A 26,077-nucleotide genomic window follows, 5' to 3' on the forward strand; every position below is an offset into this window, starting at 1 on the left:
ATTTTTATTTTAGATTTTATTTAAGAGAAAAAGAAAAAAAACACACAAAGGGTACAAGTAAATAAAGAGTTTCAAAAAAAATAAATAGTAGGAAATCACTAGCTAATAGATTACATATTGTCATCTTTGGAATAGTTGTTCAAGTTACAAAATTAAAGCATATAAAGTGGACATTCAAACAGGGAGACTGCAAAAAGTTCTGTTCAATAACCCAACAAAAACTCAGTATTATGGTGATCTATCTTATACGCTTAAATATACATGCAGCTATATATTTTAAAACACTTTCTTTTCCTCTCTTTTTTACAATGACAATTACACATTTTTGGTTTTATTAATTCCACAGTTCTTATCACTTTTTTGAAGAGAATAAAACCAAATGTCACAAAACAAAACAGAGTCAGTCAAATCAAAAGGATAGACTTAATACATAATGTAAAAACAGAATACAAGGTGATCAACAATGGTTACCATAATGTCTCTTGCTACCTTAAAGAGAATTGCCTATATCATCAGGTATAACAAAATTGAACAAAACAGTAGAGAACAAAACCAATAAAATTGGAACATTGGAGACATTACAGGACTTCAAAAGAAGATAATAGTCAAACCAGAACGGGCATCATAGTGAATCTTATTGTCTTCAAAGTTGTTGCCTATACTCTCAAACTTGATACTATCAAGCAAAACAGAATAGAGTAAAATCAGTCAAAAAAGATGGTGAGAGCAATACAGGGTTACAAATGAAGTTAATAGGAAATCAGAGTGGGTTACTATAATATATCCTGCTATTATCTATTTTTTTCCTTAATTAAAAAGGTAAAAATAAAAAAATAATAAAAAAGGAGATCAAGATAAAAGAGGACATAACAACAAAACAGCACAGGTCAGAACATAACAATTTAAGCAAGACAGTGTTTCACCACACGATATTCTGGCATAAAAGTAGTTACCATAGGGTCTCTTTTTTTGAAATCTTTTGAGTATAACTTCATATACTGTAGCATCAAACATATCAAGATAATGTAAAACCATTCAAGAGAATGACAGTATTACAGGGTATTCAGAACCAACTAAAGAAAGCAACAATGGTTTCTATATTATCTCCTTGTTTAAAAAGTTTTTTTATATTATCACATATAATAAAATCCAATAAGATACAACATATTAAGACTGATGGAGACAGAAGAACAAAAGCTTGATGGGACTTCAAAACAAGATGATAAATCAGCACTAGCTATTATGATGTCTCATTTTCTCCAAAATAGCTGTTCATATCATTACAAACAATAAAAATTAAACAGCCCAGAATAAAACCATTGAAATTGATGAATGAAAACACTATAAGGCTTCAAAGCAATATAATGGAGAATCATGATTACTGCATACTTTTATGTACTGTTATCGCGTCTTACACCTGAGAAACTAATAAATATTTATACAGGTGGGTTTGATTTATTTCACTTATGAGTATGGTCTCAATATGTGCCCATTTATTTATAAATATCTCAATGTTATCATTCTTTACAGCTGAGTAGTACTCCGTTGTATAAAAATACCACGACTTTTTTTTATCCATTCCTCAATTGATGGACACTTAGGTTATTTTCAAGATCTGGATATTACAAATTGAGCTGCTATAAACATTGGTGCACATGTATCAAGGTAGTATGATGCTTTCAGTTCTTCTGGGAATATGTCTAGAAGTGGAATGGCTGGAACAAATGGAGCTTCCAATCCCAGATTTTTGAAAAATCCTGAGACTGACCTCCACAATGGTTGCACCAGTCTACCACCAACAGTGCAGGAGAGTTCCTTTTTCCCCACAGCCTCTCCAGCAATTATTGTTGGTGGTTTTCTTGATCCTGGCCATTCTTTTAGGAGTGAGATAGAATCTCAGTGTGGTTTTAATTTGCATTTTTCTAATGAGTAATGATGATGAACGTTTTTTCATGTATTTATTTGCCATTTGTATTTCTTCATCTGAGAACTGTGTATTCATGTCAGATGTCAATTTTTGGATTGGATCTTTGAATTTTGGGGATTTGATATTTTAATTCTTTATATTTTTTTGACAGAAGTTCATTGTCTGAGGGACAGTTCACTAAGGTATTTTCCCAGTTTGTGTATTTTCTTTTCACTATGCTGGAGATTTCTTTTGACATGCAGAGGCTTTTTAATAGGAGGTGATCCCAGTTATTGATTCTGGGAAGTATTTCCTGTGTGGTTTGAGTCCTGTTCATGAATTCTCTACTTACCCCTATGTCTTCAAGGTTTCTACCCAATTTGTCTCCCAGTAGATTGAGTATTTCTGTGTTCATATTCATATCTTTGATACATTTAGATTTTAATTTAGTACATGGTGATAGGCATGTTTCTAGTTTTAGTTTTCAGCATATCAGAGCCGGTTTTTCCAACATCATTTATTAAAGAGACTGGCATTCTTCCAGTGAACCTGTTTGGTCCCTTTATCAAACATAAGGTGGTGGAGTGTGTTTGTAGTTGTGGTTGTATCTTCTAATCTATTCCATTGATCTTTGGCTCTGTTTTGATTCCAGTACCGTGTTGATTTTACTACAGTTGCTTTGTAGTATAACTTCAAGTCAGGGATTGTGATGCCTCCTGCCTTGCCTTTGCTGCTGAGAGCTGTCTTTTTCTATTATACATCTCTTCTTTCCCCAGATGAATTTTTGGAGTGATTTCTCAAGATCTATGAGCTATGTGGTAATCATGATTCCCCATTATATGGCTTTGAAGCCTTATAAATTTTTCACTCATTAATTGGAATGATTTTATTCTGGGCTGTTTGATATTATTGTCTGTGATGATATGACTAGCTATTTTGAAGAAAACAAGACAATATAATAGCTAGTGCTATGACCGGTGATGGTGAACATTTCTTTATGTTTTTATTTGCTATTTGTATATCTTCATCTGAGAACTGTGTGTTCATCCCCAATGCCCATTTTTGGAGAGGGTCTTTGAATTTGAGAGGCTTAATGTTTTTCAATTCTTTATATGTTCTGGATAGAAGTCCTCTGTCTTAGAGGTTGGTGGCTAAAATTTTTTCCCATTTTGTGTGTTTTCTTTTCATTTTGTTGATGATTTCTATTGAAGTGCAAGACCTTTTTAGTAGCATGAGATCTCAGTTGTTGATTCTTTGAAATATTTCCATCTGGTTTACATTTTATTCATGAATTCTCTCCCTACCTTCACGTCTCCAAGATTTTTATCTACCTTGTCCTCCAATAGACTTAGTGTTTCTATTTGAATATTTAGATCCTTGATCTATTTAGACTTTCATTTGGTTTACAGCAATAGGCATGGGTTTATTTTTAGTCTTTGGCATGTAGAAAGCCAATTTTTACAATACCATTTATTAAAGATGCTATCTTTTTTCCAGTGAACATGTTTAGCACCTTTGTCAAATAAAAGGTGTCAGAGTGTCTTTGTAGTAGTGTTTACATCTTTTAAACTGTTCCATTGATCCTCAGGTCTATTTCTTTGCCAATATCATACTGATTTTATTACTGGGGCTTTGTAGTACAGTTTCAGGTCTGGAATTGATATGCCTCCTGTCTTGCCTTTGTTGCCCAGAATTGCCTTTGCTATTGTAGGTTTCTTCAGTTTCCAAATGAATTCTAGGAGTGTTTTCTCTAGATATGTGAGTTATGTTAATGGCATTTGAATTGGGATTGTGTTAAATCTTTATACAATTTTGCAAGTATGGCCATTTTCACAATGTTGGTTCTTCCTGATCAAGACCAAGGAATATCCTTCCACTTTCTGATATTCTCTTCAATCTCCTTTTTTAGGACTTCTTTATCTCTTCTGATCATTCTTGGTTTGAAGTTCACATTATCTGCAAACCAAATAGCTTCACCCACTTTTTTTGGGTTCATTTTGTATGATATATTGTTTTCTGTCCTTTGACTTTCAGTCTGTGAATATCCTTTTGAGTTAGATGTGTTTCTTGCAAACAGCATATTGTTGGATGTTGTTTCTTGATCCATTTCTTTTAGTTAGTGCATTGAGTCCATTTACATTAATAGTTATAACTGTTATATGTTGGTTTATTGTTGATATGTTATCTTTCTGCTGTTGCATCTTTATCTTTATATTCTGTTTAATTGTCTGGTTTGCTTAGTGTTTTTTTCCTAAGTGTATCTAAACTGTCTTTTAGTATTCTTTGCAGGGTTGGCTTGGTTATCATGAAGTTCTTTAGCTGTTCTTTGTCATGGAAGTATCTTATTTCACCATCCATTTTGAAGGACAGTTTTGCAGGGTACATCAGTCTAGGTTGAAAATCATTTTCCTTTAGGATCTGAAATACTTCACTCCATGCTCTTCTTGACTTCATTGGTTGTGCTGATAAGTCTGCTGTGATTCTGATAGGTTTTCCTTTATAGGTGATCTGCCTTTTCTCTCTGACAGCTTTTAATATTTTATTTTTATGTTAGATTTTTGAAATGGTGATTATTATATGCCTGGGTGTAGCTTTATTTTGGTTATGGCTATTTGGAGTTCCAGAAGCTTCACTGTTCCTAATGTCAGTTTCCATTCTCATGTTTAGGAAATTTTCATCTATTACTTCTGTGAATAGCCTTTTGATATCATTTGTGCTGTTTCCTTCTTTTTTATTTATCCCTTTTAGTCTTATGTTGTTTTTCTTTGCACCATCTTGCAGCTGTTGAATTGTTATTTCCTAATTCCTTGTTTTTTTTAAAAAGATCTTTCCTTCTGTTCACTAGCTGCAATCTTGTCTTCGATGTTTGAAATTCTATCTTCACTTTTGTTGAGTCAGTTTTGACAACTTTCAATGGAATTTTTGATTTCCTGTATATCTGTTTGAATCTGCTTCATGCATTCTGTTTGTTTCTTAAATTCTTCATCTAGGCATTCTATCTTTTTGTTTTTTTCCTCTATTTTTTAAACTGTGTCTTCTTTAAATGTGTTCAGCATATCTTTCATTACTTTTATCATTTCTTCTTTTACCTGGAAGATTATTTCTAGTTTGAATTCCTTTAAAGCTTCCTGGAGTTGCTTCTTTATTTCAGTTAGTATTATTGCAGGTATTTCAGGTGTATGGCATATATTTTCTTCTATGTGCATGGCTCCTAGGCTTTCATGGGATGGGCTGGAGGTTTGAGATTGCATGTTGGTCTTTCTTTTTGACATTTTCCTATATTTCTGTGTTTTATGTGTTTTCCTAAGGCTTCCCCTGATGTGTTAGAAATTGTCTCCTATGCCCTAGGTGCCTGAGACTGAATGGAGGTTGTTGAGCATGGTTCATTCAGTCCCTCAGGCCCTGCTGTGGTACCTTCAGTTTTCCAGGTAGCTGGGCATGCACATACCCACTGTGGATGATGGGCTAAAGCTCTCCCCGGGCAAAGACCAATGCCCTGAAACTCACTTCACCTCCTCTCCACTCCCATAATTGAAAAAGGTCGTGGGGGTAATCTACTCAATCTGCAAAACCTCCTAAGGCGAGTGTAGAGTGGCTGGGCTCTGGGCAACTCCTTGACCTCTGAGAGTAATTATCTTAACACGGTGTCCCAGCTTGGGATGGCTTGTGCACTCACCCCAGCTGCCAGCTGAGTTTCCTGGTTCCTGGTTCCAGAGAAGGTTGCTGGGCATGTTCTGGGCAGGCCTGAAACCTGCCAGGCAAGTGAAGTCTAGTGTGGCCAGGCTCTGGGTGGGTCCTTGAGCTCTGGGAGCTATAATCTTAATGCAGTCTCCTGGGTTCTGGCTTGGGGGAAGACTCACCCCAGCTGCCAGCTGAGTTTCCTAGTTCCTGATTCCAGAGAATGTTGCCGGGCATGTCCTGGGCAGGCCTGAAACCTACCACCGGAGCACAGTCTAGAGTGGCTGGGCTCTGGATGGGTCCTTGAGCTCTGGGAGCAATGATCTTAACACAGTCTCTGGGCTATGGATAGGGAGCTGGCTCATCCCAGCATCCAGCTGCATTTCTTGCTTCCTAGTTCCAGAGAAGGTTGTTGGGCATGTCCTGGGGCAGGCCTGAAACCTGCCAGGCAGTGCAGCCTAGTGTGGCTTTTCTCAGGGTGGGGCCTGAATAGATCTTTTACTTCTTTTGTTAGATTAATTCCTAAGTATTTCATTTTTTGGATGCTATTGTGAAAGGTGATATTTCCATAATTTCTCTCTCATGGAGTTTTTTGTTTGTATACAGGAATGCTGTTGATTTTTGAGCACTGTAGTTTGTATCCAACTACACTGCTGAATTTGTTTATTTTCTCTAGTAGTCTTTTAATGGAGTTTTTTGGGTCTTCTGCATAGAGTATCACGCCATCTGCAAATTGTCACTGTGATTCTTAAGTGACACTCTCTTCAGTGTGCCGTCACTCTCTCTAGTAAGCATCACCATCAGTTTCAGACAGAACATTTTTGTGCTCAATGGTACCATGTTTTGTTGCCTGAAATCTAGAAACTTTCTTGAGACTGAGACCAAGAATGGAAAAAGAAGTCAATTGTGAGTGCTTATTATATATAAAATGATTATGACATGCACTTTGACTGTACACTGTATAGATTCTAAGAAATAATATATGTTTTATGTCCAGTGTAATCGATCTATAAAGGCATGCATATTAATTATGGAAGAAATTAAAAAGATGTAAAATTCTTATAGAAAAATGAGGATGTGGCCATATGTATGAAGTAATCCCCAGAGTCATGGTACTCTTAATTATGCATTAAAACAGTATAAGCTAAATTACACTTAAACATCTAATATTTTTAGCTGTCATTTTAAATATTATTTTTAGAAAACACTTTCTAATGGAAATAGAGCCCAAATGATTCCTCTGCTTTTCACAATGTTAACCTTGGGACTCTGACACAGATGATAGGAAAGAATGGTGGTAGAAAAGCCCTGTGGGGAGGAATACCTCTTTGGTTTTCTTTTGTCAGTTTCAGGAGTAGAACTGAGGACCTCACATTTTCCAGGCAGGCACTGTGCCACTGAGCTAAATACCCAGCCAATGGACATCTCTTTTGGAAAACAAATTCAGAGTGTTATACTCCTGCATTACAATTTACCCTATTTTTAATTAGTTTTTTTATTTTCAAATAACAGCATAGCTGAAAATATTGTCTATGATATAATTTTCCAGTGACTATAAATAATAGGTTAACAATATAGTCATGTGTTTATATTTCTACTCATTTAACTTAAGCCTTCATACTGAAATACCTAAACATAGCTATGCCATGGTGATGATTCATTTGGATATGTGTGTAACATTGGGAATAGATTGGCACCATTGATAGGTTGAGAAGTTTTCAGTATACACAATGATGATTCTTAGTGGAAAAGTAAGTAGGAGGCCCTGAGCCAAATCACAGGAGACAAGTTTTAACTTTTCTGCTGTAGTTCCTTTTCCCTCAGTATTCACCTCCCCCCTTATCATCCCTTCCTTCACCCCAGCTCTCTCTCTGTCTCTCTCTAACTCTGTGTCTCTTTCTTTGTTTCTCTGTCTCTCTCACCCCTGTCTATCTCTCTTCACATTTAATATGTGAGGCATTTGAAGCAACTCTGAGTGATTGTGTTTAGCAAGTTATTCTTCCTCACTAGAAATCAGGATGATCCATAAGATCCTTTCTTGTTGCCAGGTTTCCTCTCAAGATGACTATGATATTATGGTTGTCTAAAGCTGTCCTCACTGCTAGAGATATTTAAAATAACAAAACAACAACATCAGCATCAGACACATACACACAAAATATGCAGGGATTCATCACTGCAAATCTAGACCTATGTGATCTAGAATGACATTAAGAATTCTATCTGCTTACATGTGTGAATTGTGAAGGGGCAGATTCTTTAGTAACAGGCTCTTTAGTGGGTTTCTATTCTGCATTGCTATTTAAATAGAAACACCACAAATAATATGCTATAGTTATTAGTGTCTAATTATACTACAAATTGCAACATTAGAACAGTATCAATCATGAAAAAATCAAGATTAACATAACTAACAATAATAATTTCAACTATTAATGTGGATGCTTAGCAACTTTGGCTCTCATGTGTTGACAGGAATAATAATTTAATCTTTCATTAGTAAATATTTTTTATACCTTATAAATTCCTTATGATCCCAAAATGTCATTTCATTTCTTATATCCAAAATAACTAAGTCTATACTGACAGTCAAAGCTGTTACCAAAATATTTCACTATATTGTCATGTTTACACTGATAAATAACATTTGATATATTTGTTTATTAGATTGCTGCAAATGAATGACCTTTCACTATATACAATAGGATGAAGGGAGCTCACATATAAAAGAGTGAAATAATTCAGACCAATGTGTAAAATAATACAAACTGCAGCTCTTTAATGGCTTCCTATTTTGAACTTATTTTTAAATAGACTTGCTCCACAAGTTTAATTTGTTTTATGATCTCATTATGAGATTGCTAGGCACATTTAGGGACATGCATGGTAGTGTGTAATATATATGATAGTCTATGATAACAGATTACATAAAATGCCAATAATAAGGTTAAAATTGATCAAGTTTTAAAATCAAATCTAGAACATGAACTCATAGGCTATTTCTTAGAAGTTCCTTCAAAGAATTACTTGTAAATAATATAATTTTGGATGTATGATTTTACTTATGACAGACATTTTATGATGTGAAAAATTAGATAGGGTAATAATACCTGTGAGTCCAAGAGAGATTAAATAAATTAGTGTAGAGATTAAATAAATAGGAAACTACATCATCTCTAGTGATAATATTTGCAAAACTTAACACTGACATCATTTTTGTTTAAAATTAGAAATAGATAATGAAGCCTAGTTATCTCTAGTATGTAAAATAAGGTTTGATTTTGCTGAAATCACAGATGTCGCTGTCAATGTTTTTCATGAAATGCATTTGTTCATGCATGTGTTTGTGTTTGCATTTTACTTCATTAAAATGAAATGTTCATGTATGAACAGATGAACTGGAAGCAAAAATTCTTGTTGATTAGGGTCCTTTACTCTAACTAGCACGACATAATATTGAATACTATGCTAGATAGTTTTAAGAAATTATTTTCAAGAAGTATACACTTTTTTCTCTAATACCCTATTAGTGAGATACATCAGATGTTAAATCATTTGTCACTTACTCCTGAAAGACCAAGTGTTCAACATACAGAGATGAGACATAGAAGTGGTTCTGACCCAAGGCAGGCAGGAGACTGATAGATCTGGCCAACAGTGACCAGCCCCCCCCCCCCCACCATTGAAAAAGTCCAAACACAGGGACAGAAGGTCTGTTGCCACCTTACAAGAGTCTAACCATAAGAACAAGGGAATACCCCCTGTAAAGGAGAGACCCACTGCCAAATTCTCCAGAGAAAGACATGTTACATAAAAAGTACAAGAGCTACCTACAGCTCTCATCTTATGACTGAAACAAAATTTACCTGCCTTTTAACCATCAATAAAAACCCTACTCATCCTGCCCTGGGAACCTTGGCCTGGTTCGCTGGGTAAACTGCCACTTCTGCTTCCTTTGATTAAAACCCCTCATGTTGATTGCATAGTGTGTGTTCTGATTCCTGACATGGTGTTTGGCCACTGTATCTGAGACAAACTTATCTTGTTGTAGATAGAGTTGCATCCAGTGAAGAGATCAGTAGTGCTGGCTCACGTACTGATGTTTCTTGGTGTTTTTCTGACTTATCTTGTACACTTTTTAGTTATTTTGTCAGTAAAGAGTGTAATAAAACCAAATGATACTCTAAGATCATGCAAACATAAATTTTAATACTTTACACATTAGCATTTCAATAGCTATATGTAGAAGTCAGGAAAGCAGAACATATTATTATGATGAGAAAAATGAGAAAATATGTGTTATTTCTAATCTTATCAGTATTCACATATATCTTATAGAATGTAATCAAAAATAATAAATAATAATAAATTTAATCATTAAAAAATCTTACCACATGCATTAAAATGAGTTTATAGCAAGAATTTGAGACTTGCAAACTAATTTTTTATTAATGCTATATCACTTTAAAATTCATCTACACTTAATTCCACCTTTCTCATCTATCTATAGACCAAAGGGGGACATGAATGACATCATGCTATATGATTTGTTTTGTAAACTATAAGGTCAGTCCTAGTGTTCGTTTCCCCTCAAAGTAAACAACAAAACAATATAACATATGCTGGAGAAATAAACACATTTTAGGAACAAAGTTCTTAGAGGTTATGGATAGAGAAAGTATAATAGTTTTATTTTACATTGCATAATTGTGATTCATTGTGAAAAGATCATGTTGGTTTTACTTGATAAGATGCACTCATCTAGTAAACCATATATTTTCTTTTCTTATATTTGTGTCTTGTGTGTTATCAGTATCTCTGCTGTTAGGTTTTAAATACAGAAAAACACCTTGGCAACAGCTTCAAAAGGGAATAACGTGTGGTGGTATACACCTGTGATCCCAGCACTCTGAGGCTGAGGCAGGAAGATGACCATGAGTTGGAAGCCAGCCTGGGCTACATAGACTAGTTCAAGGGTGACCCTGTCTCAAAACAAAACAAAACAAAACAAACCAAACCAAACCAAACCAAACCAAAACAAAACAAAACAAAACAAAAATTAATAAAAGTGGGAGGAAGGACTAGGAGTACTCTGACATATCCATGTCTGTCTTTGTAGGGCTATAGCTCATAGAGACTTTCTCATCTATTTCTAGAGCACACAGTAACCTGCTAATTCAGCTGGTCCTGACCTACTGACTGTGGCCTTCTCAGTGACGATGACATGCAGGATTACTTAGTGAAGCTAGATGGGGCCTGCATGTTTGATAGGAAAGTGTAACAATACAGCAGCTAGGAACAGCTCTGCTCGGTTCCACCTGCTCCGTGAGTTTAGATATTAAAAGAAAGACATATTCATTACAAGTACTTCTCAATTAACTATACCTCTGTAGACAAGGCAAGAAAGTATTTCTACAAAATGGACAGCAACAATCTTGTCAAAAGATATGTAATCTGGAATAACTAATTGTTAGAACTACTACCTTGACTTTTGAAGTGATCTTTTTATTCATCTTTAAGAATGAAAGAAAAAATAGCCTAAGTGCTGCATAGATTCTCCCTCCCCCTCCTGCTTATTGAATTCAGTTTTTTCCACTGATTTTCATCGAGTTCTGTTTTTTTTTTTATTTTGAGTAATGAGAGTAAAGGTATCACTAATTCACTGAGTTCGACTTGAAGTTGTTATGCTTTTGTTCAGTCTCCCAGAAGCACGGATCCCAGGCATGTGTCATCATGTCTATACAGGTATAAATGGAAATAGTGTGGCTTACTTTGGATGAATGTGTGCTACAGTAACTATGCAGAATAATATATTATTTACATGAAAATGAGTATATTTACAATATGGGCCATATACTTTTACAATTATTATGTTAATTATTCTCAATTATAGAAAAAAGGGTCGACCATAAACTGTGGATATAGTCAGAGTATGAAAACTTATATTCGTTTCCATTTTTCACATCCAGGAGTCTCCAGATCTAAGAGATGGCAGTGGAGAACTGTACTGTGCTTGCTGAATTTGTGTTCTTAGGCCTTTCCAGTAGAAAAGATGTCCATTAGGGAGTCTTGTTGTTCTTCCTTCTTGTTTATGACATTACTGTGGTTGTCAATCTAGGAATGATCCTGCCCACCAAAATAGAACCCAGACTTCATACACCCATGTATTATTTCCTGGGAAATCATCTGTTTTTCTGTGATGTCTGCTATTCTTTAACTGTCTTTAAGGTGCTGGCAGATTTCCTGTCTGAGCAAAAAAAGGACTCCATACAATTTATGTGATATATACATATGGATCAAACTTGCAAGTTCGTGCTTGACAGGTAGGTGCTTATGCCACTGACCTAAATCCCCACTGACATAAATATGTATTTTTGGCACCTTGAAGATGTGGAATGTCTCATGTTGGCTGCCATGGCCTATGACTATTATATTGCTATTTTCAATCCACTTTATACAATTGCAGTGTCCAGGAGGGTCTGCACCCAGCTAGTGGCTATGTCTATATCATAGGCTTGATGGATTCATTTCAATTGTCCTTCTGCACCTCAAATGTCATCAATCACTTTTTCTGTGGCATTCCACCCTTGCTGGCTCTGTCTTGCTCAGACACATCTGTAAATCAGATTGTGATGTTTACTTTCATTAGCTGTATCAAGGTGAGCAGTGTTGGCTCTGGCTTCCTCTCCTACAACTCCATCATCACTGCCGTCTTTAAGATGAACTCAGTTGAGGGCAGATGCAAAGCCTCCTCCACCTGTGCCACCTACCTCACAGCCATGGCTGTGTTCCATAGTACCTTCCTGTTCATGTATTTCTGACCCAGCTCCAGTTGCTCCATGGACACGGACAAAATGGCTTCTGTATTCTACATGGTTGCCGTCCTTGTGCTGAACCTCCTGATCTACAGCTTAAGAAATAAGGATGGGAAAGAGGCTGTGAGAAAATCAATCAGCACTGCATGGTGTTCTGGGTAAAACTGTTTTCCATACCGAATGGTTCAGAAATTCTGAGACTAAAGTTCAAGTATTTTGTCATGTGTTATCATCCATTCAGCCTTCAAAATTTTCCCACTATAGACTCATGACTGTGCACTTGTTGAGTGTGAGGAGCAGTAATTATTGGACATTGTCTTCCTTGTAAACAGGCAGAATAGAATGAGCATCATTTTGCTGATTTGTAGACAGGGTCCTGTAACCCACCCTCCTTCACTGATAATTGTATCCCAGTGAGATGCCACTGGGCTTTGCAAAATGGTCCATGCACAACTCATTGTTTCCTTTCTCTGATTGCAATTTTAAAAATGAGTATAACAATAAAATTGCTGAGCCAGAATGAATGTTTACAGGTCAAAGACTTGTTTGTGTTCTTTATATGTATTATTATCACCTCAAAAATGCTCATCATGATTATAAATATGTAGTACATAAATAAAAGATAAACAAATGAACTCCTAATTTAGACTCAAATTCTGTTAAGCTGATGCTCTTGCCCCTCCCATCTTGCACTGTTCTGCTTTGATATCCATGATGCTCTACAGCACAGTATAGCTCAACAGCACTCCCTGAATGAACAAGTCCCCTACTAGACTGGTGAAAACAGCAGATTCTGCATATGTAAAAGGAGGCAATTTCCTGGGTTTCATGTTATTGTAGTAAGTTCTGCTTAGATGAAATCTACCTGCATACTCCTCTTCCTGGAGACTGAAGCTGAATATTATGGACAGGACACATGTGATGTGAGGAGCATCTCTTCTCAGACTTTCTGTTGCCCACGAGTCTGCCCTAGGTTTATCTAGAGCCTTCAGGACTAGCGGCTGCACTGTCTTCTTGTACCTTGTAGTAGGGGCTCCATCTCTGCTCTTCCTTTCCTGCCCCACTCTGAAGCACAGAGGGGCTCTGGCCCGCTGCAGCAAGGGATTCCAGACTGACATGAGGACTGGAAAGGGCTCTCTATAGTTAGTGTGCCTAATCCAATTTAGACATTGTACTGTGTACATGTAAATCTAAACTTTATATAGCACCCAACTAGTATGGATAATTTGTGTTTTATTCATTAACTAAGTAATATATTACAATTAGTGAAAAGCTATGCAATGTTAGATATCTACAGTCAACATGATCTACAGCAGCTGCCCTTGAATATGTCTATTCTCTGCATAATGCCTACTTTAACATGTCTTCAGTCTGTCAGCCCCAAGTACCTTCTACACAGTGCTCCTCTGATTGACTTATTAGATGTTGCATACACCCAAGTGAGAGCATACTGCATGCTCTTCTCTTTATCTGGCTTAAATAACCTTATATAATAATTCTAGATTCTTCTACACTGCCACAGATTACAGGGCTTCATTCAAGGGAGGCAAAATTGAATTTCATTATGTAGAAAACATGATTTTTATCCAAAAAGCACAAGTTTAGTTCACATCTTGAGTATTGTGAGTTGCGTTTCAATTAACAAGGCAGAGCAGGCATTTTTCAACACATTGATTTTATTTCGTTTGAACTTGTAACAACTAGAGCTATTTCAGGATCACATTAGAATTAAACTTGTAATTTTTTGAGAGGCTACCATATTGTTTAACAAGACAGTTATTCTAGAAAGAAACCCTTTATAACTGTTGGTTAGAGAGTAGATTAGTACAAACACTGTGGAAATCACTGTGGAGATTCCTCAAAAAATTAGAATTAGAGGTCCCATTCAACCCAGGTATTCCCCTTCTGTATATCTTCCCAGAAGGATTGAAAAACATCACACCACAGTGACATATGTGAAACCATTAGGTTCAAAATATACAATAGTCACTGTGAAATGGAAGGAAACTGTTTAATAAAAAGAAACTAAGATAGGGGAAAAGAGAAAGGATAGAAGGGAAAAGAAAAAAAATGCAAGTTAGTTATACCATTAGTGTCACTTAGTTCACTGAATAGGAAAGGTTGTGCTAATATTGATTGAAGTAATTTTTATGCCCATATTTTGTACTTGAGTGACTAAAGATAATGTTGTGTAATTTATCAACAATTGTTTCTTTTTCATTACTTTGTTGTGAAAATTTGTTTTACCTTTTCTTCTTAATATTAACAAATAAAGTAATAAATTAAAAAAAAGACAGTTATTCTAATTCATTGCCACCCAATGGGAATGTGCTTTATTCTCTCTGCATCTTTACCAGCACTGTGTTTAGCATTTGGCAATAGTCACTCTGACAGGAATGAGTTGACATACTTTCAATTTGCTGTTCCTTGATGATTAGAAATGTCTTATATTTTTTCACATGGCAGTTAGTTTTTGCCATGTTTCACATTGTATACTCATGTCTTTCCACCGTTGTTGATGAGACTATTTACTACTTATTGAGTTAATTGATTTCCCTATATATATTTGATGTGAATCCCTTAAAATGTATGATTTGAGTATATTTTTGTATTTCATAGGTTGTCTCACCACTGTATTGATTGTTTTACAGGTATGCATAAAAATGGCTATATTGAGCTGGGCATGGTGGCTCATGCCTGTAATCCCAGCAATCGGGAGGCTGAGGCAGGAAGATCATTGTGAGTTCGAGACCAGCATGAGCTACAAAGTAAGCTCAAGTCCTCTCCAAGTTGTGTAGAGAGATCCTGTCTCAAAAAAGTGGCTATGTTACACCTTCACATATTGCTCATAGTATCTATGTAAAATATGGGGTGCACATTAAATTTAATTCATAAGGAAATATTTTCTTTATACAAGGAATATTGAAAATAGGCTAACTTGCCTAGCATATGTCCAAGCAAAGTAAATTTCATGTTAGTATTCGAAAATAACACATACAACATAAACTGAAAGTGATTAATAACTAAAAGGCAAAATGTAGAGAATAAGTTCTTGTCTAACAATTGTATCAAAAGTAGACAAAATAAATATGCTTAACTCATTACATTTTTAGTAATAATTTTTTTTAGTGAGGCAATCACATCCTTGTTCCTGAGGCTGTATATCAGGGGATTGAACATGGGAGTCACCACAGTATAGAAAAGAGACAGCAGCTTGTCATTATCTGCAGAATGGCTGGATTTGGGCCTTAGGTAGGTAATAGTAGCAGTTCCAAAAAATAGAACCACAACCAACAAGTGGGAAGAGCATGTGGAGAAGGCCTTGGCCCTTCCTTTGGCTGTTGGAAGCCTTAGAATGGTGGAAATGATTTTGCTGTAAGAGGCAAGGATCAGCATGAAAGGGACAGCCACAAACAACATAGCTACCACATAGACAGATGCCTCATGAGCAGATGTGTCCTCACAGGCCAGCTGGAGAATGGGGGGAATGTCACAGAAGAAGTGGTTGATTTGGTTGGAATTGCAGAAATGCAGAGAGAATATCTGGCACGTTTGCCCTATCTGCACTGGGATTCCACCAAGCCAGCAGCCAGCAGCCAGCTGAGCACACCTCTTTGGGTTCATGACCAGAGCATAGTGCAGAGGGTTACAGATGGCCACATAGCGGTCGTAGGACATCACAGCCAGCAGGAAACATTCAGTGGCTCCCAATATAAGAAAAAAACACAGTTGAGCGGCACAGTCCCGCAAAGAAATGCTTCTATTCTGTGTCCAAAGATTGAACAGAATTCTAGGAAGAGTGACTGAAACATAACAGATTTCCAAAGAAGAAAAATTTGCCAGGAAAAAATACATAGGTTTATGTAATGTGGGATCAATGCTGGTTATTATGATTATGAGGCTATTTCCAATTAGGATAGTCAGGTACATTATTGTGAACACTCCAGATAGAAGTCCTTGGAGGTTTGGAAGGTCAGAGAATCCCAACAGGACAAAGTGCATCATGGTGGAATCATTGTCTTGTGCATTTCTCTCTTCAAGTTGCATCTTTGAAAAAATGCAACCAGAAGTTGAAGTTACTTCACTCTGGTTAGCATCTGTTTAGGTATATGTAAAACATAGATGATGTGTTTACAAATGTCCAAATTATCTATAAGATCAAAACCTTTAACTTCCTCGTGCTGTGGATTTTTAGTGAAAGACGTTTTTGCTTACCAGGATGTCAGCTGACATGTCTCTCATATGCTTCTTTCTGATGAGGAAGAATGTCACTTCAAGTTTTCACATGAAAATACAAAATGCAAAATGCAAAAATACAAAGTTTGACTTTATGTTGTAATAGCAATAATTACATTGTATTCCTTATTTTTTTCTTACCTATTTTTTCCTCTGATTTCCCACTTAAAAATTAATTCTATTGCAAAGTAATATTTTGAGATATTTAAAATAATTTTGGGAAGAACATCCTTAATTTTTAAAGTGATTTGTGAGAAAATAATCCTAAAGAATTTTTATCTTTGACATTCTGAATTATAGATTTTTATTATTTAAGAAATGATCAACTGACTTTCAAATAGCATAGAATGATTTTTAATTTTTAAAACTTCATTACAATGTAAAACCTGTGAAATTCAAGGTCACATATTTAATTTAGACTTGTGACTTTAAGACGGTTGCTAAAAGAGTACAAGTGGATAAAAAAGAAATTATCAAGATTATTTTCCTACCCAGAGAACCTCAAGTAAAGAAACAGTATCATTATTCAAAAACTTAGTATAGATAAAACTTGCAGATCTTTGCTCTGAACACAACCCTATTTATCTGTGGGATATCAACTGTAATTCATTTCTGTGATTTTTACTTAAATCCTCGCATTCTCACTAATAACATCCTTGCTGCTGTTTTCTGTAGAGCTCATTTATTTATTTGATCTGTTTGACTGCATGTGTTTGTGTAGGTTCCCACGTAAGTGTGTTGGCATGCCATTGTTCATTTATATCATATTATTTTATTTCTCTACATTTGCTAGTGTTTCTTTGGATATATACCATATATGATTTCTGTATAATGTATAGTGCATTTGTTCTACAAAATTTGAGTTGTTTACTGCTAGGATAAATTTTGCATGAGTTATTTACTTCTTCTATGCCTTGTGTATGTGTATATGTGTTTATGTATAAGTGTGTGTGTGTGTGTAAGTGCTATGTAGAATTTATGATACTCTTACAGATTCAGTTTTGGTTTTTAATTTTTAGTTTTTTAAAAACTTTTAATCAGTACATGTGCTTCAGTTCATAATGGTAAAATTCATCCCGGAGAGTTGGTAGAAGTTGGTGTAAGTCATTTACTCTTGTAGAAATAGCCTCTCCCACTATTGTAGGTACTCAGTATGAAATTTTCATTTTAATTTTAACTAACGTAAACAAAAGGGATTAATTGACTGCACATAGCACAAGCTAACCATGTGCTGAGAGGGTAAATGGAACAGTGCATGCAGCTTCAAAGTGCAGAGAGAAATGAAGACAGAGCCAGTGTCCATGGCAAACTGGGCACCCTGAGACATTTCTTTGATTGGAAATAGAAATAAATGGTAATTATTATTCCACCCAAAATATCAGATATGAAGGTAGTAAGGATTTTTAAGGTTTTTCCCATAATTATGCAGTTACTAAAATTAAAATTGTGGTATTAATATGCTTTAACTGAAACTCCAAGGCATAGACAATTGTAAGAGGAGATATTTACTAACATGTGCTTTCAAGGTTTTGAATCTGTATAATAGCATTTTTATTCTAAATGCAGTACCCAAAATTGGAAACACATATCTTCCCATTTTTTACATCTAGAATTAAGAAATGGACAATGATGAAAACTTGATTTAAATATCATGTATTGGAGGCTATCACACTTGTATAGTTTACACTTCTTTATATGACTATTGTCCTCTGGAACTTATATTTTCTCTTTCTTTTTCTTGGATCTTTCCTTCTGTAAGGCTTTTCCTAACAAGCTGTACTTCATGTTATTTCCCACTGAACAAGTAGGAGTATACAATGCAAATGAAATTACAACATTTTCTAAAACAGATAAACAGTTAAAAAAAAACAAGAAGACTCGCACACCTACTAAAATATTTTTCTCTCTTTTTTGATAGGAGGACCTATTTGTATAATATAACAGCAATTTTAAGAATATTCAATGAAAGTATCTATGTACAACAAGATGCAAAATAAAAAATATGTTGTAATTACTGAAGTCAAGCCAAATTGTACTTATATTATAATATGATCTTGCCAAGAATTTATTCAAGACTTAAAAATTTTCATTGTTTTCGCTCACTTTTGAAGATATTTAGAAATTTTTATTTCACTGTAAAAAAGCAGTAGACAACTAAGGTAAACGTAGAGCTTTTGCTTTAAGTAAATACTTCATATTTATTTTACTTACCTCTCCTTTAAAGCAGTGGTTTACTTTGCTATAGATACTTTTGTACTAACAAAATCATCTATCATCACGTGAACATAGAGCTTGAAATCTGATTAAGTTTATGACATCATATTGAAGGTAGGGATAAAAGTCGCTATTGGCACAGGTATTTCATAAAGATTTACTTCTCCTGGCACAATCCTCTAAATATAAATAAAGAACTTGTCATTATTATAAAATTTTATATTCATTAATCATGAATATCAATGCTTAGGAAGCAGGAGTAATGTTGATAGTTGTGGGTTGTGTCAATGATGTCAATACTTTTGCTCCACTGCTGAAAGTAACTCTTGTTTGAGGAGATAACATTTAATGAATGCAAAGTGCTTAAATATGCACTTCACACATTATATCACTTAATGACTATTAACCCTTAAAGAATGATTATAAGGATAGTAATAATCTTTACTATATTAGCTTTTTAGGTTAAAAAGGAGTATACATTTTGTTCCCAGTGTATCTAATAATATCAAATATCAGAACTTTTTTGACATTTAAAAAAAACAAATGATTCAGTTTTAAATATTTTTCTGTAATTTAATCTTTTTGCTAATGTTAAAAATGAAAGCTAATATAATTGTACTGTTCATTATATTAGTTCTTTGAAATGAACTGTTAGTGTTTATATCATTTGATCAATTTTTCATGTGTATATCTGATTATCTCAGCAACTATTTTAAAGGCAGAAAAATGCAGTATAATAACCATTGTTAATTTCTTATTGTCTTGTTTTGAAATTTTGTATAGTTTTTATTTTTTATTCTCTTTTTAAAAAATGCAAGTTTATGTAAAAATAAATGAGGTTGGTCAAATGTAGTTCAGACTTGTATATTTAGAATTAGATTAATTATAATGCTTACCTTTATTGGATATTAGACAATGATAAAGAAATTTCATTTTTTCAATCAATTTAGGAATCTGCCTTCACTTGTAGCAGAAGGTAACCTCTTTCTAATGTACAACATATTCCCAGAGTAGTGTTCTTTAAATAGGAAATATTCTGTACCCTAGGGTACATGTCTTTTCTCATGTCACATTCTAACTGAAGGAAGTTGTTTGTCCTGCCACTCAAGTACTTAGTATAACAAGCCAAAGTATTCTTCATCTACCAATCTCTATAAGTTTTTCCATTGATTTTTTGTGGTCATTAAGAAATATAAATACTGAAATTTAAAAAAATCTGTAACTATATTACACATGATAGGTATCAAGATATTCTAATGAAAAGTCAAAGGAACAGTGGTATAAAATTAACTAAATTTCTGCATATTTTCATTAATTTTCCTCACTTGTTGCAACCTAGAATTCAAACTAGTAGTGGCTTGAGTTCTCCATCAAGCCCTTTCTCAGACTGATTATAAAATAATAAAATGGTTTCCTGTAACCTCTTCCAATATGCTGCACAAACAGGCATTAGACTTACACTCAAAAAATACAGTGCAGTGGAATAGTAAGTATAGCTGTGGCAGTCTGGCATACTCACATAAATACGAAGACTAATGATTACATAAATGAAAGACTATATTTTAGAAACACATATTGTCATCCCATTCCTGTATAAAAACTACCATTTTGAAAGGTTATATAAGAAATAAATGAATAAAAATAAAAACCAGAAAGATTATATAATTACCTACCATTTTTGAATGATGTTGTGATTATTTTAATTCTAGATAATAAAGTATGTGTGCAATATTGTTTATTTTGGTGTACATTTCAATAATTTTCAATGTTGATAAGCATATTTGATATGATTGTTTAATTCATCCATATGACTGTTTATTAAAATAAGTGTGCCATTTGTTAACATCTTTCATATAGTTTAGTAAGTCCATTTCTTCTCAAGTTGTATTTAGAGATCTTCCCATATTCCACACATATTTACTATGATAAAAAGATATGTGATTTGCTAACATTTTATTGACTACCTGTGTTTTCACTCTGGTAAGAATTTTAACAGAATAAAATGATTTCATATTGATGAAACAGAATTCATATTTGATTTTGTGGGTTGTGCTTTCAATGATATATTTGTGCAGTATTTGTCTCTGGTGACAATTACTCCCCACACCTCTTTATTTTATTTTAAAAAGCAAAACAACAACAAGAAAAGAAATGACACAGAATTTAAAAATAATAAGAAATTAATACTAGTTAATACATTGCATATTTTTATCTTAGAAGTAGTTTTTCAGGTTATAAGATTTAGGCACAAAAAAAAATCTAAGATCCAAAATATACAATAGATGTTGTGATAATGATAGGGAAAGAAAGTGCTCAAAAGGAAAGAACAACTGGGATAGAGGAAAGGAGAAAAATAAAGAAAGGAAAAGATTATATATGTATATATGTGTGTGTCATTCATTTAAAAGGAGCACATTCCTGGCTTTGATCTGTGTAGGAGGGTGGTATAGTCTCTGAAACACTGCAGAGACCATAGCCCTAAACAGTCCTCCTTCCCTGGACCTTCCCCCTTCTAGGCCTGTCTTTTCCAACATCTTGGGGAGAGGTGAGAGCAGGCTTGGGGAGGGTTCTCAGGCCACGGAGCCGGAGTCTCTACCAAGATAGAAGTACTGACAAGAACAGGTTCCCAGAAACTGCTACGGCAGCTGAAATCCCTGTTGAAACAGGAGAGATGTTAGCCAAAGTTCTGTGGCTTGAGACTAATTGAATACGCACATCATAATGTCCTCAAAATGACTGTAGGAGTAAGGGACTTTGAAGTAAAAGATTTTCTTAGTCCATCTCAGTTTTTTGGCTTTGATGCGGAGATATTTTCTCTAGCTGTGAATTTACAGGACAGCCCAAGCATCTTGGGTGCATTGGATTGAGCTGCTTTTACTTGGCTGTAAATCAATAGAAGAGGAGAGCAATGTCCTATTGGAAACTGACTTGATCCGATAAATCAGTATAGGTTCACAGTTTCAGACTTGGTGAAAATGGAAAAGATTGTATTAGAGAAGATTTGCTGGAAAGTCAAAGCCACCACTGCCTTTCAATTTCTACAGCTCTGTTATTCACTCATTCAAAAGAACTTGCTGTTTGAAAGGAAAGACAATTTAAATTCTGAATGACTAGAAGCTCAGCTTAAGGCATGTCACTGCAGGATCCTGTTTTGTAAAGCAAAGCCTTCTGTGTTGGCCTCATGTATCATTGCATTGGTGGTCCAAGCACACAAGTTTGTAGTTAACTGAAAGAGCAGAATGTCTTCAGAAACATTCCAAGATAAATGGCAGAGGTCTGAGCATCTGGCAAGAAGTTGTATCCAAGTGTTTAACTGAATATTCATCAAATCTAATACCCAGGAGTTGAAGTGGATCATTTCTGGGCATACTGCATGGCAACTGAAGCATAGTTACTATAGAATAACTCACCTTCCAACAATTCCTGATATGGTTCCTCAACTGATAAATTTGGTTGATTCTCTTTATACAGAAAATTGTGTAATTTTCTCTACAATCAAAGTATTGAAATATTATCTTCAAAATAAACCATCTGGACTTAGAATAGCAAAAGGGAAAAAATAATGTCATCAATCTAGTCAGCTCAGATTTGAAGATATCTGTTATATATAATGTATATCACCCTAAGTAAGGAGTTATCCAATCTCTGACATGTACATTAACCATTTCATTAAGTTAACAGCTCAGAAAATAACATCCTCTTTAGTAATCTGAATTTCTAAAGTAGCCTGAGGTAATGGTTTTTTAACTACACATTTTGCCATACATAGCCTCATGCTCTAGCTCATTTAAGTTATAAGAGGACCAAAAATTTGATCCTTATGTGAATTAATCTGAGACTATTAGCTCATAAGCAGAATAATTATAAACTTAAATATTATACCTAAAGAAACAAATAGTACAGAGTAGATGGTCTGTATTGAGTTTCTGAAAATTACCAATGTGTCAGCATACTGCTATTACAATTATGACACTAGAAATTATATTCATAAAAATGTTCTGAATGTTCTTCTCATCTAAATTTATTAACTTGCAGTAATGATTTTTTTACTACTCAAAACTAATGTTAACATTTAGTATATTACAAATGATTATGAAACAGATATAAAAATTTTTACTTGTAACAACTATTAGTATTTAGACCAATTTTTGATAAATAGCGTTTTTTTGTTCCTTACATAAATAGTGTTATTGCAGTAACAAAAAACATTTCTTTGAAGCCTTTCTCCACAACACTGAACTGTGGATTCCATGTTATAATGGATTTGTTATGAAATTTAAGACATCACAACTAGGTTAGTATGATGTTCTCCAACTGAGAAAAGATCCATAAGTAATAGAATCCTGTTGTAAGATTGTTTACATTTGAGTTCATCTGTAAAACTAAAGGCAGAAATGTGAAATACCTGATGGAAGCCTAAAAAAGGTGAGCTGTGTATCTTTATTTCTGACATTTATCTAACTTTGTATATTGGAGTAATATATTATATGTAGGTGAGACTATAAATGGTAACCTTCTTAATATAATGTTAAAGTTTGAATTATGAGGTTTGCAACAAAACTAATGTTGGTGACAAAATTTTCTACCATTTTTTTTAGCAGCTACATAATTCAATGCTCTCCAGGTAAGTCAATGATACATATTTTGAGATTCTTATGGAATGAGACATGATTTATTTATTCATTTATTTTCTTATTGGGTATGTAGAAATTCAATTTCTCCAATGTCATTCATTTTAAAAGAACATCTTTAAAATAATAGCACCGACTTTCCAAGAGGCTTTAAAGAGAAATTTAGAATTGATTCGAACAAAACTACAAAACACAATTTTTGAGATGGAGAATCAACATGTACCTACCAACTCACCATAATGAAAAAACTCATTGTGGATCACAAATATGTACTACTATTTTTTTTAAGTCTGGAAAGTGATAACAGGCATAAAACAAATTAAAAGATATTTGAGAAACTTAAACTAACCTCAGTAAGAAGAGCATGGCTGTGCTGTATTTCAGCAGCGTACTTTCCCCTCTGCTATACATGGCAAGGGACAGACTGACCAGGGCTTCACACTGTGGAAACAGGTGACTCTGTTATAGATATAGGAGGAGACAAAAGCAACTTCAAGTAGGACTCAGGGATGTAATTAAAATATACTTGTCATAAAGAAGGCAACCTCCCTATTATCAAATAATCGCGCAATGTGTTATTTTGTATCCCAGGATTTCCCTAAGTTTTGGAACATACCAGTTATTTATCAGGAAATTTTTATATAATGAGAAAATGAAAATGGACATTGTTAAAATGTTATTTGTTGTGACTTGAAAGACTGAATGTTCAAGCTTCTGTGAATCCTCAGGAGAGGCCACAGAGCTGGCAGATATAACAGGAGTGTGTAAATGCACAGGGTAAAGCTAGCATAGACTGATAGTGAGCTCTTGATATTTGAATGCATTGTTCAAGTCAATAGCAATTTGTCAGGCCTCCCTGGCCTAGGATATTTAAGGACAGTATCATTGTTTGACCCTCACCCACACTGGGCAATGTGTGGGATTCTTGGGAATTTAGTAATTTAAATAAAAATTTAAAAGATTCACAAAGCATATAAGCAGCTTTACACAGTGAAGAAAAGCAATACTTAAGAGTAATTTTAACATATCCCTATTCCGTCAATTCATTGGCTTCCACCAGTGGATGAGTAAAGAAGATCTCTGGCTATTTCTCCTTCCAGGTTAAGTGAATGACCAGCTACACCTCTGGGAGTTCTGTCCTCTGAACGGCCATCTTCTCCCCAACCTCCTTTACCCATGTCCCAGAAAGTGGCTGCATTTTTGCCAACCTCTGATCTCCTATGATCCTTGTGGTTCCTGAGCCTCATGGAAACTATTTCTGGATTTGTCCTTGGTTGGTCAACCATTCCGAAGGCTCTGTATGAGGCCACTGATACTGATTTGAAAGAAGACTGAAGGAGTAACAGGATCCTGCATGTTAGGGTACATTTTACATGTAACTGCTTCTGGGGTCTAAGTGGATTGCATCGTGTACATCAATGTCATTGATCCAATCTGATTGAACAGTTAGGCTGGAAATCACACACACACACACACACACACACACACACACACACACACACGCGCGCGCACACACATACACACACACACACACACACACATTTGAAGTTACATAAATCAGCATAGTCAAAAGAAATAGTTCCCCCAAAGTAAAATCAAATTAAAAAATACAAATTAAATTAAATTAAATTAAATACAAATTACATTTAAAAGTGTTTTTTGATATCATGAGTGGCATCTTATTTATCAAGAAAAATTGAATAAAAATAATGAAGTGGACCAAACAAATTAAAAAAATATTCATGGGGAAAGTAGAAATCACATAAATCGAGTGAAGGTTACCCAACTTTAATCAAAATAATAATAATAATATTTAAATAGTAAGACAAACTGATGTAGTTTTTTAAAGTCTCATGCATTCATATACATATATACATTTCTATATATAAATAAAAATTGGGTTTGTTGATTAATACCACATTTTCCTTATCTTTTCAAGCAACCAATAAATTATACATTAGGATGGATTTTTGCCTTAAAATGATACTGTTATGTTGCTTGATTTGCAAAAGTGAACTAAATGTTGAACCATCAAGTTGTTTTTCTTTCTGTTAGTTAACCTTATTTTTAATATTGCCAACTCCTTTTTGACATCTACACCTTATATAATTGTAATTATCAGTTTAATAATTTCTCCAGCATTTTCTTATGCTTGCAGAAGTAAAGTCAGCTCACTGAGACCCCTTATGTCTTAGCCAAAAACAAGTTTATTTTTTAATTATTAGAAATTGTATCAATTTTTATATTTCCATTATTAAAAGGTAAAATTATTTTTTCACAGTTAAAGAATGTCACTTAATCTTGATAATATTCAGGTTTGCAGTTTTAATTTCTCTTTAAAGACAAAAAGTCAATTTACAATTTTTAGTTGGTTCAGGAGAAAATAGCAACATGACCAAAAATGATTAAATGCATTAGGTTTTTTTCTTTTCATGGTAATCACATTATCAGTAAAGCAAATTTAGCATTAGGAGAAAATATAAAAACATATGGATATAGTTTTTAAATTTGTAATTATTTCTACACAATAATTTACTGTTCTCTAATAAAGCAGACTGACTACAGCGTGTTTCCTCAAACATCTCAGGTCTGTGATG

At 34.4% G+C, this 26,077-nt stretch overlaps 1 protein-coding gene and 2 pseudogenes across 1 annotated transcript; 2 read left to right on the forward strand and 1 right to left on the reverse strand.

Annotated features, from left to right (window-relative positions):
• Positions 1–11,572: 11,572 nt before the first annotated feature.
• On the forward strand, positions 11,573–12,707 carry LOC100729532 (olfactory receptor-like protein OLF2; annotated as a pseudogene).
• Positions 12,708–15,492: 2,785 nt separating this feature from the next.
• Positions 15,493–16,446, reverse strand: LOC100729255 (olfactory receptor 10AG1-like). The gene has a single exon (XM_003467838.2). The coding sequence runs from the start codon at positions 16,444–16,446 to the stop codon at positions 15,493–15,495; it is 954 nt and encodes a 317-aa protein (XP_003467886.2).
• Positions 16,447–21,566: 5,120 nt separating this feature from the next.
• On the forward strand, positions 21,567–24,261 carry LOC100728972 (cyclin-G1-like; annotated as a pseudogene).
• The last annotated feature ends 1,816 nt before the right edge of the window (positions 24,262–26,077 follow it).

Source organism: Cavia porcellus, unplaced genomic scaffold (assembly GCF_034190915.1).
Source record: "Cavia porcellus strain 051 isolate PalLab524CR breed Dunkin Hartley unplaced genomic scaffold, mCavPor4.1 scaffold_17, whole genome shotgun sequence".
Classification (NCBI taxonomy): Eukaryota; Metazoa; Chordata; class Mammalia; order Rodentia; family Caviidae; genus Cavia; species Cavia porcellus.